This window comes from Melozone crissalis, unplaced genomic scaffold (genome assembly GCF_028551555.1).
Source record: "Melozone crissalis strain CALT ecotype California unplaced genomic scaffold, PUWL_Pcris_2 ptg000013l_1, whole genome shotgun sequence".
Classification (NCBI taxonomy): domain Eukaryota; kingdom Metazoa; phylum Chordata; class Aves; order Passeriformes; family Passerellidae; genus Melozone; species Melozone crissalis.
In genome coordinates this window covers 59,349,246-59,362,108 of record NW_026535791.1, presented here as the reverse complement: position 1 = coordinate 59,362,108, position 12,863 = coordinate 59,349,246, and the positions used below count along the sequence as shown (strand labels likewise).

Sequence of the window (12,863 nt, the reverse complement as noted above, 5' to 3'; positions counted from 1 at the left end):
CTTAATGTGCTGTTGTAGGACCATCCAGATGTTTGCATCTAGTAAATTCTCTTTATGGCAGGAATCCAGGAGCCTGGTTATGGCCCTGTTGCTCCTGCTTCCTCTCTGTATTGCTTTGAGACCACCGGTCTGCAGTTTGTTAGGTGATGTCAGAAAACGTTCCCTAGCCTGGGAAGGGGAGACGTGCCCAACCCTTCCAAGCCATCCAGGACATCTACACCTGACTTTCAGCTGCCACTCTTGAAGGGCACAGGCATCCTCCAGTATCATGCTTGGAAACCCTGAGCAGACAGCCCAGTTTTTGTGGAGACTGATACCACTGGGCTCCTGTTTCAGCCCTTGTGAGGGGGTTGGGACTAGATAATCTCAAAGGTCCCTTCAAACCCAAACCATCCAGTGATTCTACAGTTCTGTGATATCTTAGCAGGAGCACCTAAGTCCCAGTGTGGATGAGCGCCCACAGTTCTGTGTGCCTGTGCCTTAGCATCCCTTTGCTGCCTGGATGGAGCCTGGAGAGGTGTTTGTGAGGATCTGGAGCAGGGGGAGCATCCCCCTGCTGCCTGGATGGAGCCTGGAGAGGTGTTTGTGAGGGTCTGGAGCAGGGGGAGCACCCACCTCTGCGCAGGGCTCGCAGGTGCTGCTTGGCGTGGCGGTGCAGCTCCTCCACGCACGGCGGCCTGCTGGAGGGGAGGAAGATGTTTCTTTGCTGATGCCAAGGTGCTCGGTAATAGACACTCAGTTTGCTCTCTGCATCAAGGTTGGAGACAGCTGTAGGATAAAAAATAGAGTGCAACATAAGACTTCCAGTCTCTCTTCCATCAACCTAGCTAAAAAGGAAAGGTTTTTGCTTGGAACTGTATTGTCAAGAACAGGCACTGGGTCTGTTACAGCACCTTCACTCTCAATAAAATAGCAGCAAACATTATCTTCTCTGTCTTTCCACATCATGTTATACCAGTTAGCCTTTAGGCAATGCCCTTTTACCAGATTGCAAATGGCTCCATGGAGGCAAGCAGGTGAAATGATACTATATCAGTTTCTTATATAAATGGACAAAGAGATAATAATTTTATAGGTAGCAAAACAAAAATGCAAAGAAGCTATCCAATCTTTCCACAGTGACATTTTGAGCAAAGGCAGTGGGAGGAATAGGTCTCCCATTTACTCATTCTCCTGCCAATGTGCTCTTTCACTACATCATGTTACACACAACTAGTTTCTGACACAGGTTGCTAGTTCACTGCCTGCTGGGGTGTAACAACTGAGATTAACTGCTTGCCCTGCTGAGAGACTTTGACTGTCACCTATCAAAAGAGGTTTCTTTAACAGACAGGGACTTCTGAGGGACAGGAACACTTCAGTTCCTCCAAAGAGAAATCCCAGAAGTCTGCCTCTGAAAATTACATGAATCAAGTCCACTAAAAGTTCGAGATAGTTTCTCAGGAGTGCTGGGACTCATGGGAGTCCCATGGACTACTCCCAGCCTCAGGGTACATAGCAGATATTTTTCCAAGGGCTAAAGCAGGAGTGGAGGGCCATGGGAGATGCCAGCACTCTGCCCCAGCCAGCAGCAGGGAGCAGGCTCATCCTGAGCCCACATAACACAGCAGAGCAGGCAGCACATCCTCAGGGTAGCACTGGGCTTGTTCCTTCTGCCACAGGCACTGATACAGACAGGCTCCAGTCCAATGCCAAGGAGCTGCTGCAGCTGCTGCGCTCACAGGACAGCACAGTGTGCCACAGGCACCCTCAGGCACAGGAGGTGCCTCCTGGGCTTCCCTTCCCAGTCAGCAGCCAAAGAACCAGTGTGCCTCACACTGGTACCCCCACTGGCCATGCACTACCCTCCTTTCCATATCTGAGGGTCTCATCTACTTTCCTGCTTGTGCACTCTCTCAGCTTTTTTGAGGGGTAGACAGTGCACCATGGCAGAGGATGGCTCTTTGGTGGAGATGCTTTGATGTTGTTTTGTGCCTTTCTTCAATGCAAAACAACATTCACTCAGCCCGAAGGCATAGCAGTGCTCTGTGTGGAGAAAGAACTGGGAAAGTACAGTTGGAGAAGAATAAAGGAGCAGACAGAAGAGGAGAAACCTAGGAACCATGCTGCCACGTGTGGGATAATGAGAGACTATCAGTTTCTTTGATTAGAAAAAAACCCCAGCAGTTCACCAAAATTTGTAGGTGCCATGATGGAGGTGGTAGTATGGTATGATGAACAGACCTGCTGAAGTTCAGGTCCTCAGAGGTTCAGCAAAAATGAAGGGACCCCAAACTCTCTGTCTGGTAGGGAGCCTTGCTTTGCTTATCAGTGGATTTTTGCAGGTGCGGTTTCAGTCATTTTTCAGCACATTTTTAGTGCTGCTCCATACGACTGGCATGGTGTCAGTGCAAGGAATGGCACTGGGGGGAGAAAAAATGATAGAGGAGGAAGGTAGTAGGATGAATGATGGCAACCTGTCAGTGCTTGTTCATCATGAGGATTTACTAATTAAATTTTTGACATTGCAAAAACATAATGTTGCCAAATTGCAGGCAGAGCTTTTGATGGCTTGTCTGTCTGTTACCACTGCAGTAGGGAAATGCCTCATTCACAGGAGCTGATTTTATATCTCCTTTACCCCTTGAAGGTAACAAAGCACTATGTGTGTTTTACATACAAGGTACTGAGAAACAAATGTGCCCTGATCCCATTCTGAGCCACACTTCCTCCTTGGGAATCTCAGCTCAAGACAAAAATTTGTAGGCAGTAGTAATGATACCCCACCCATTCTTTGTATTGCCTAGGGCATGTGATATTCATGATCACACAATGTACCCTGGAGGCTCATGAAAAGGCAGGCACAAGCAGTTCCTTCCTACTCCCAGAAAAATCTGTCTAGACTGAAGTGCTGGTAGTTGTCTGTGATGAATATCAGTAAGTGAGTGGAAAGTTTTACCTACTTACGAAATTTTAAGACATTTCATCAGACTAAAATAGATTTTGCTGCAAAATGTAGCTTGTAGAAAGCTCTTTCGGTCTTGGCAACACTGTTTTACAAATGGGAGTAGGAATTGGGTTAATATACTTTGTGTGAGACTTAAAAATGAAACCCAAGTTCATGCAAGCTGTGCTACGCACCTGCTGCTGCAGACACACATTGCTGTTGACAGATGAAATAGCATAACCTCTTAGCCACCCAACAAGTCTCCCTTGGCCAGCAGAGCTGTGCAGAGTGCTGTCCCAGGAGAAAAACCACAAATACATTGCTTATCTTCAAATGATAGAGCATTAAGAAGCTTACAGTGCCCTGTGCTATGGCCCCAGCCAGCACCCATCCATGTCTTCTCACCTTTCCCTGCAGGATCTCTGATTCATGGAAACAGGGAATATACCCCCCTGACACCAAGAAAACAGAAATACTGCACAATACTCACTGAACTGACCAGTCCTTTAAAATACTCCAAAGCTGGAGTGGATTTTCTAGGAGGTCCAGAATGGAAACCAAAAGTGCTTGCAGAAAAAGCTGCAAGGGGATGAATGTTCCCAGCCTGCAGTGGGGAAGAAGCTCAGAGGGAGGGAGCAGCACTGGGTAGGGTGGAGGACAATGCTGGCCCAAGGATAAGTAAGTAAGTATAAACTCACAATGACTGCAGTTAGTCTGAATGTTTGTGGAACAGCATCCCAACCTCAGAGCAGCAAAACTCTGAAAAAAATCTCCTGGAAAGAAGTAAGAGGGAAAAAGCTAATCAGTGAGTAAAAGCCTGCCAAAAAAAAGGACCTGCTTCCATTTCATTGCTTGCACACTGTCCTTTGCATGTCCCTCCCTGTCCTTTGCACATTGCCTGTTCTTCTGCAATGACATTTTGCCTCGCCCTCACTGATTGCCCCTGGGAGCTGGGCACCATTGCTGGGAGCTGAAGCCAGAGGATGCAACCACAGGAGTGGACTGTGAGCTTCAAGGACTACTGAACATCTAATTTTCTTCACAGGACTGAATCTCTTACTTCCACTAAAAGAAAAAAGCCACCCCTGTGGTAATTCAGCAAACAAAGACCACTGGGCTGAGATCTAGAAGAAATGTGCAGTCAAAGCTTTACCATATGCTTGTGCTAGGAGCTGGCATTAAATAGTAAGGCTCCCTATATCTCTGTTCTGTGAAATGAGGATAAGGTATCTCTTTCAGCCAGCACTTCCTTCACTCAGTGTTTTACACTGCAGGCTGCTTTTACAACGCTGAGCCTGCGCGTGGCTGTAGCCCCTCAGCATCATCGTAATAAATAAAGCAATACAGACACTGTAAAGCCACAGTCTTTAAATGATTAACAGCTGGACATCACACTGAATGAGAAAAAAGCCAATACAGAGATAGGAAATGCTACATTTCAGGCATCAGATATAGTCTGTTAACATATTTTTAGTGTGTGCTTCGATCAATTTAGACTATACAAAGTGAATTACATAAACTATCACTACATTTCATTCCTGAGTTAAAGTAATTGTTTTGTTGGGGTTTTTTTTTTGTCTTGTGGGATGACAAAATGACAAGAGACCATTTAAATGGATTCTCTATTCCATTCTGGGGATCCATTAACACTGGCTGGTTTCCTAACAACCAGTGTCAAACAGATATACACTAATGGCTCTTCTCAAGAGAAGATTTTTTTAAGATTTCCAAATAGCTGTTTTATTGAAGTGGATCATATTTATAATGTACAGACCTTTCTCATCTTCACGTCCTCTCATTCTCTCCCTCTTTTAGCCAAGCAGAAAAAGGATCCTGCCATAGCAGAGCTGGATGTGGATGCTTGAAGGTTGTGCGGCTTTAGTGCACTCAGGCGTGGTTGTTCTAATAATAACACCACAAAGGCCAAGCAAGAAAGATTTCTGCTCTATTTATTTGATAGATCCAGGGGTTTCCCCCACAACTCCGTCTGCTTCTACAGACACTTGCCTCCCCCCTTCCCAGACCCTTCTGTTTCTCAACTTTTTATTATTTCTGTGTGTATTATAGTTGCTATTATCTGTCAGGGGAAGAAAGAAAAAAAGATAATTTCCTATATTTCCTGGTTCAGAGAGAAAACAAGATTTGTTGTAAGGTGTGAAGAAGTGTGCAGCCTGGAGCACACCTGGAACAGTGAGCAAGGAGGTTGCCTGCATGTGAAGGGCCAGCACCCAGAGCTGTCAGCCCTGAATTCTGCACAGGCAAAGCTGAACTGGCAGCTGCCGAATCCTTGTTAAAGTATCCAGGTTCCAAAAGACAAAACCCAGAATTAAAAAGGATCAAACTAGTGAATAAGCCTATTCCAGAGCCCAGTTATGCTTAAGAGAGGCTGTCATGAGCCAAGCCCTTTGCAGGAGGCAGAGGTGCTGGGTGCTGTGCACTTAGTAAAACCTCTTTGCACACCCTGCTGCAGGGGTGCAGGATGCACCCAAAGGTTGCTGTGGCCAGCAGCCCCATGCCAGGCTCTGCTTAGGAAAGTGCTTCTTCTCCAGCATTAAGGTGGTTGACCTGTCATTTTAGCATATGCCATTTTTTCTAGCTATTTCATGTAAAAATGGTGAGGTTTTCTTGTGTGATTCAATGTCATAAGGAAGCTGGATGTTCATCCAGCTTTGCATAGATAGGCCTATGCCAGCAGCAGCAGAATTCAATTGATCAGCCTCTTCCTCAGCTACTGCCCAGGTCAGCAGTGAGCTACTGCCTGCTGCGTTTGTGTGCAAAACATTGCAAGAAAATTAATTCTGAGGAAGACCAGATTATCTCAAAAACGAGGCAGCCTGGCAGCACATCCAACTTCATCGTGCAATTTAGTGCATAAATGTTTCATTGAGGCAAGTGCTGAGTGTGATGTGAATTTTATTTATAGCCAGCCCTGTATGTCCCGAATGTACACTTCCCCCAATGTACTCTTGTAACCACTGGGGCACCCAGGAGGTTTAAGCCTGCAACACTGATAAAAGTCTAGAGTTGCTTCTTTGCTGTTCGTGTCCCACATCCATCAGCAAGCTCAGCATTTGCAAAGCAGCTCCCTCTGCAGCTGCCACTTCCCAGTGATGGCAAAGAGGGTGCCAGGCTTACCCAGCAGGGACACTGGAGTCTGGAACTCCTTGAAGGTGGGACAATCATTCTGTTTTCAACAATTGTGTTCCCTCCCAGCCATGCATATATGCAGACATTTCCCTATTTGCCACTGGCAAACCCCACCAGCAGGAACTGTGAGAAGCTATTTGGATGAGCTACTTTCCTGTCCCATCTTTATTAACAATTGAAGGATGCCCATGCAAAGGGAGTGTGTTGGTGGGACTGCTGTTCATTGCAAATAACAGTACTGGCTTGTCAGCTTTTCCAGCACCCAGCTGAACAATGGCAACCTTACCGTAACTTCAGTGAGTACACCTGCAAGCATGGGTATGCACACAATTTCCCTCATGCCTCTAGGAAAAAGTACCCAATGACTGCAGCTAGAAACTGGGACATAGCCCAGTGCCCTTGGGAACCCTGGTCTCCCTGGCAGGGGCAGGATGCCATGCTCCTTCCCCACCAAGTCAGTGCCAGAGCAACACCTGACAGCGATGGGTTTCTCTTCTAAAGCTCTTTTCCTGGGGCAGGGACATCAGATGGTGGGAATGTGACAGGCACTCTGGTCCTTGGCACTGCAGAGGCTGCTGAGGACCCTGCCTGTGCTTCCCAGCCCATCTCTTCCCTGGGAAGCTGTCTGTGGGACAGTCCTTCTCTTCCCTGGGGCAGGTGAGAAATGAGGCAGGTCTTCACAGAGCTTTCTAACCACATCTCTCATGTGAGACAAGAGATGCTCAACTCAATGAAAGAAAAAACTGCATGCCAAGCCCCTTGTGTCCTCACCAACCAAGTATATCTTTGGGATTTGTTCAGGGTCTGGATAGGGTGCCCCCATCCTTGGCCACATCTTTTGTTCCTGTTTTCCTGGTGTGTTCTGTCATTTGTGAGGGTGCCTTTCAGGGCAGACATTTCCCTTTCAGTCTTCCCAGTGCCCACTGTCACAGGGCCATGGGTGACTGATGACCCACTTTAGATGGTTTGCTCCTTGGCTACTTCTCTCTGGGAGCCTGTGCTGGAAAACATGGTTTGTAATGGCCTTGTGAATCATTATTTCTTATTGCTTTTATCAGGGCAGAAATCCAGAATATTTCTGAAGAGTTTTTGTGTTGAGCAGCCTGAGTTCAGGATGGATGTGAGTGGAAAGCTCCAGTGACACAGACCCCAAGAGATGGTTTGGGCAACCTGTCTGGACCTGAAGCCTGGGTCACCACATCTGCCCTGCCACTGGCACTGGCACATGCAAATCAAAGCCAGTGCAACTGTGTCTGTGCAGGCTGCAGCTGCCCTCCAGAAAAACAGGAGGGGAGACATGACAAAACAAGTTAAGTCTTTAGCTACATGTGGGCAACAGCATGAGTACAATTATTATTCCGTTCTGCACTCATGGACAGACAATTTAGCAAATTTTTCAAACTCAAGCAAAAAGGCAGAAACCTCACTGACAGCAGAATCTGTTGAGAAAGACCACAATCTTTTATGCTCTTTGTATTGTTTTATTTCCTGCCAATACAGTGAAACCTCTCATGTTTCAATCACAGTGTCTTAGCACATCCCTGTGGCATTTTTCTGCCTTGCATTATGCTACACATGGAAAAAACAGCTATTCAGGAGAAAAAAGGGCAAGTGGGCAAAACCCCATATTTGTCATTCAGGTAGCAGGAGAGATTAAGATACTGGAAAGCATATGATTTGGATGTCATTTCCATGAGCAGATCCCTGAATTTTGCATTTACCTGATGTTTGGTTGACTGGCACAACAGACATAATTCAAGAGGGCTGGGAGGCGTGTGGTTCTTAGACACGTAAGAAGATTAGGCTGTTAAGCAATATGCACTTATGTGAAGAGTACCACATGCTAATCCCATTCTTGGCTTTGCTGCTTTCAATCACTGCTGGTGGTGTTTGAACATAATTTAAACTGCTTTTCCTAACTCTGTCAAATATGTTACAGTGGCCAGAATGGAACTTCGTATTTCAAAGTATTTCAAAGCTGTCGCTGCAGGATAGACAATAACCTCTTAGAAATACAGACTGCTTTATATGTTCAAGCCTCCATTCCTGTGAAGTTTCTCTAGCCAGCAATTTCTTCCTCTCCTTTTATTCCTGTTCTCAGGTCTATGCTTTACACAGCCTCCAAGAGTGCCCAGCAGGGTAATGGTAAAAGGCAGACAACATGGCAGTCCTGCCTGGCAAGTTGAAGGCTGCAGTCAGGTCAATTATTCTGCAGGAATATTAATTTAATATTCAATTCAGATTGCTGTCATGATCCATGAGAAAAAGACCCAACTAGCCAGTAAAATAGTGAAGGCATAGACAGTCTTAGACAAAAAACCAAACCAGAACTATTTTAAGGTTACTGGACCTATGATAAGGATGGATTGTTACAGCAGGGATGATGTGACATCCCACATACACACACATGTCTATGTATTTGTGTACACACACACACTTCAGAGCATGGAACTGAAATCAGTGTCCCAAGGGAGCCCTTTCAGCCCTACATCCCTAATTAGTTGAAAGCACTTCTTTCAATCTGACACACTTTCAGTGCTTGTCAACACAGATTTCTTCCTGTGTTGGCCGTTCACGTTATTCACGTTATTCTCACTCGGGATATGCAGCGAGATGAAGTCTCTTATCTCCAGCAGAGTAGTGTGTGGTCTTGATAACACACTTTGTATGTACGTATGCTTTTAGATATCCTTTGCAATTCTCTCCCACTGCTCTGCTATTCTTCTCCTGTACTGACTCAGCCCAAATCACTACTAAGCTTGCCTGAGTTGCTCCAGCAGGTCACCATAATGCTTTCCTTTTTATCACACAGAAGTGTGCTGTTCACTGTGATGTTGCTCTCAGATCAGTCACCTTGATTTCACATGCCAGCACTCAAGAACAAAGCTCTACAAAATTCCTTTACTATTCTACCTGCCTTAGTTAATGCTTACCATCAGAATCTTGTGGAAAAAAACCATCCTATAGACAGTTTTATGTTAGGTCAAACTGGTTTTTTATGGTAGGTCAAACTAGGTCAAGCACTTTTAGGGTATCCTGCCTATTTCTGTACTCAAAACATTCAATTTCCCTGCATATTTCTGTCTGAATATTTGCACCCAAAGTGGTTGTTTTCAAGTAACAGCCTTTTGAGTCTATGCTGAGCATCTTCTTTTCAAGAAGAGCAGAGACTTGGTCATTGCAGCACCCGTTTCCACATCAGCATGCACAGTATGAACCTCTCCACATTTGTGAACACAGAGACCATCAGTAAAACATCATGAACCTTGAAAAAGCACACTGTAAGATGACACTCAACAAAGAATATGCTGTGCTTGCCATATTGGAAGGTAAGAGTCAGATGACTTATTCCAAGTACAGCAAATGTATTACTGTTTTCCTTGATATTTTCAAAAACTACAACCTTCTAAGACTTAGTCTCCACACATTCTCTTGATTTTCAGAAGCAGCGTTTAGAATCAAAGATGCCATTTTGCACAGAAAATGAATGAGCTGGGTCCCTCTTCCCTTCCACTGGCACTGCCTGTAGGCTGAGGAATCAACCCCCAAGAGTCAGGAACAACAAGCCATGTGTGAGGAGTAGACAGGGGCTCATATTTCACACTTCTTCCTTCCCATCAGTCTTTTTCAGTGTGCTTGGCTAGATGCCTTGGATGCCAATTAACTGCAAGTTGAGGTAAGTAGCAACAGTTCCTTCCAATTCTATTCAGTAAATACTATGCAATACTATGTAGATAAATACTATTACAGCATGTCCCTTCAAATTACTTACAGCCCTTCAGGGGAAGACAGAAAGTCAAGTATCTCAGGGGTACCAAAAGCAACTATTTTTTTTTCTTCCTCCAGAGAATTATTCTTGCTGCTCCTGTAGCTCCATAAATCTGTTTTGCAGAGGGATTGAGAGACCTGGCTCTGTCTCTCTATCCCTATCTCAGAATAGGTTCCTCCCCAGAATGGTAAGGCAGCGTGTTTCTTGGGAGAGGCAACAAAAATCCCACACTCTCCTCCCCAAGGTCTCTCTGGAGCCACCCTGATGGTGGCCCAGAGCTGGCTGGCACAGGGATGCAGTTACAGATGCAGTTCAGGGTGCAGCTCTGGGTTATTTCAGTACAGCGCTTCCCCAGTCTCAGTAAATATCCAAGTCCTCCCCTACCAGCCTCCTCAGATCTGGCTCTGGCTCCCAAGCTATTTGCTTGAAGCCCAGTTTTAGACAACCATCTGAATCAGCCCACAAACCATAGAACCACAGACTGGACTGGGCTGTAAGTGAGTGACCTTAGAGATCACCCAGTTCCAGCTTCTCTCTGTGGGCAGGAACAGCTTTCATTGGAGCAGATTGCTCTGGCCAGGAGAAGGGTCCCCTTTCCACACTGTCCTTCCCCAGTTCCACTTCTGACAGGACACTTGTGTTAAACATTTCAGCAAACTGGGCTGTAAGAGTTCAGAGAAGCACACTGAGAACAAGGCCAGCTGAACTGCAGAGTTTCATTTGTTGAAACAATAGGGAACACAATCCCTTTGTTTGGTAAGGGGAAGGAGAGATGCCTGAAAATAGAGATTTATGCCCCTTTCACTTCTATACTTTCTCAAGGGAATTGTTTTTAATGAAAAAATCTGATTAGGATTTAGGGAAGCTTAGAATTCTTGTGAGTCCCTTCCACCCATCCTGTGATGCCCAGTGCATGGATGTGTTACAATATATGGAATGGCCTGTATTACTTACAGAACTTTCTATACACAGACAAAACGACTTTCTATACAAAGACACCGAGATACACTGGGTGACTTTTTAAAGAAACCCATCTAGACAACATTTGGAAACTCGGTCAGTGATGTTGTATATCTAGGCTGCAGGATGAATAACTTATGTCAAGATAAATTATTTTCCCACTGTTGTTGTTATTTGAATAACATGTTCTCAGCTTACTCACCTTAGGCACTAAATTTTTTTCTGCAGACTTGCGCTGTTTTTTCTACTGTACTTCAAGCCCTTGCTTACCTCAAATGGTCCACAAGCCTCAAATGGCAGATGCCAGCTTGCAGATTTAACCAGGAGGTGGGCATGGGTAGCTGTGTCCCCTTGCATGTCCCTGCAGAGGTGCAGACCTGTGACCATGCCAGCTGGGGAGCCCTGTGGCTCACACTGACCCACTAACTCCCACTTGGAAGTGAGACATCACAGCCAATGGCAACTAGCACATGAAATGCAGCATGAATCAAGCTAAAATGAATTTTAAAGTGTTTACTTCTTTTAAAGTGTTGTAGGGTGTTAATAAAGATCATAACATAGGCTAAGCTTCATTGTTATGGCTAATATGGCTTTATGAGCCCAAACCATATCCTATTGTCTGTGCTCACATTTATATTATTAAGCCACATATTCATGCACAAAACCTAATTGAGTTCTGACGGGGTTTCTGAAAAGCCACATCTGCTGAAGAGCTCCAGGGTTTGTCAGAGGCTGCAGGGGTGTGGAGCACTCTCTGGTGAGAGCTGTCATCCAGCACATAGCTGCAAACAGCTAATCCTTGCACATTTGTTACTCCTCTGCCTTTGTGCACGCATCTGACCCAGTACAGGGCAGCTTTCAGCTCGTCAGCTCTAACACATCAAATACACAGAATGGCAAACAACTGTTCCCTTAATGTGCATATAAAATTATTACCTTTTAAGTGTGGGCAGACATTTTATTATGTCCATCTACCAACCTCTGCACACGAAGAAGAAAACCAGAAGGCATGGCTGAAATGGCCCCATTTCATTGCATCCAGTGAAAACCAGAGCAGAAATGTCAGGTGTCAACACCTGATAGATGCAACTATCAAATGCCACCATGGAATGACTGCACTGACAGCAAGACTGGGCAGGAAGTCTTCAAACTCTCAGCTGTAAGCAGTGATGGAAATTAAATAAAACTAATCTGCAGGAAATAAGCTTCTTGGAAAAGAAAAATCCACAGGAAAAGGAATTTAACTAGGAAATACTTTCAGGAAAGGAATAAGACAAGGAACAAAGGAGAGCAGGGAGAAGGGCATTGGGAGAAGGGAGAATTGTCATTAAAGTTATCATGCAGAAAGTATAAGTTAAAAGTGGGGTCACAGAGTAGCAAACAGTGTTTGACCTTAATGTATCGTGTATCAAGTGGAATGGTGAATCAGGGCAGAGGGCACTCTGGGGACACTCAGATTTATTCATATGAGCAGAGTTGACAATATTTCCAAACGTAAAGAAGCAGACAACTGAAAGTAATCACAAAAGTTACTTTCCTCAGGGGAGATTTGTCTCCCTGGAGAATTTCTGTAGCTAACAGATACAGATAGGCTCCTCACTGATTTTGAGTACAAATGAGCCTCAGAGAGATCTGAAGAGTCCTCTAGCGGCACCTGTCCCCCTCTGTTCACTGTGCAAGGACCATGAGAAGACTGACTGTGAGTCTCAGGTTTTGTGTTGCTGAAATGGCTCCCGAGGTATTAAAGAGTTTTTTCTCAGCCCCATGACCAAAGAAGTCGTCAAGATTCTTCAGCTCTGGTTTTCAAGGTTGTTTATTTTCTCTTATCTAATACATTCTTTCTCCACCCCGCTGAGGTCTGTCCAGCAGGTTGGGTTGAGGCACACTGACCGCCCTTGGGGCAGTGTTAGGTTTTTGTACTAAGAACTACGTGTACTTTATTTACAATAATTTTCCAATACCTATCACCTATGTTAGACAATCTGTCTCTACTTTAAATCAATCCAAAAGTGCCACCATCACAGCAGAAGATGGAGGACAAGACACACCCAGATTCCTCCA

At 45.1% G+C, this 12,863-nt stretch overlaps 1 protein-coding gene across 1 annotated transcript in view; it reads right to left on the bottom strand.

Annotated features, from left to right (window-relative positions):
• The window catches only part of NHS (NHS actin remodeling regulator), a 241,900-nt gene that overhangs the window by 22,855 nt on the left and 206,182 nt on the right, over window positions 1-12,863 (bottom strand). Inside the window, exon 2 of the mRNA XM_054271769.1 lies at window positions 616-768. Within this exon, the coding sequence (XP_054127744.1) occupies window positions 616-768 (153 nt within the window). The remainder of the gene's footprint in view (window positions 1-615; window positions 769-12,863) is intronic.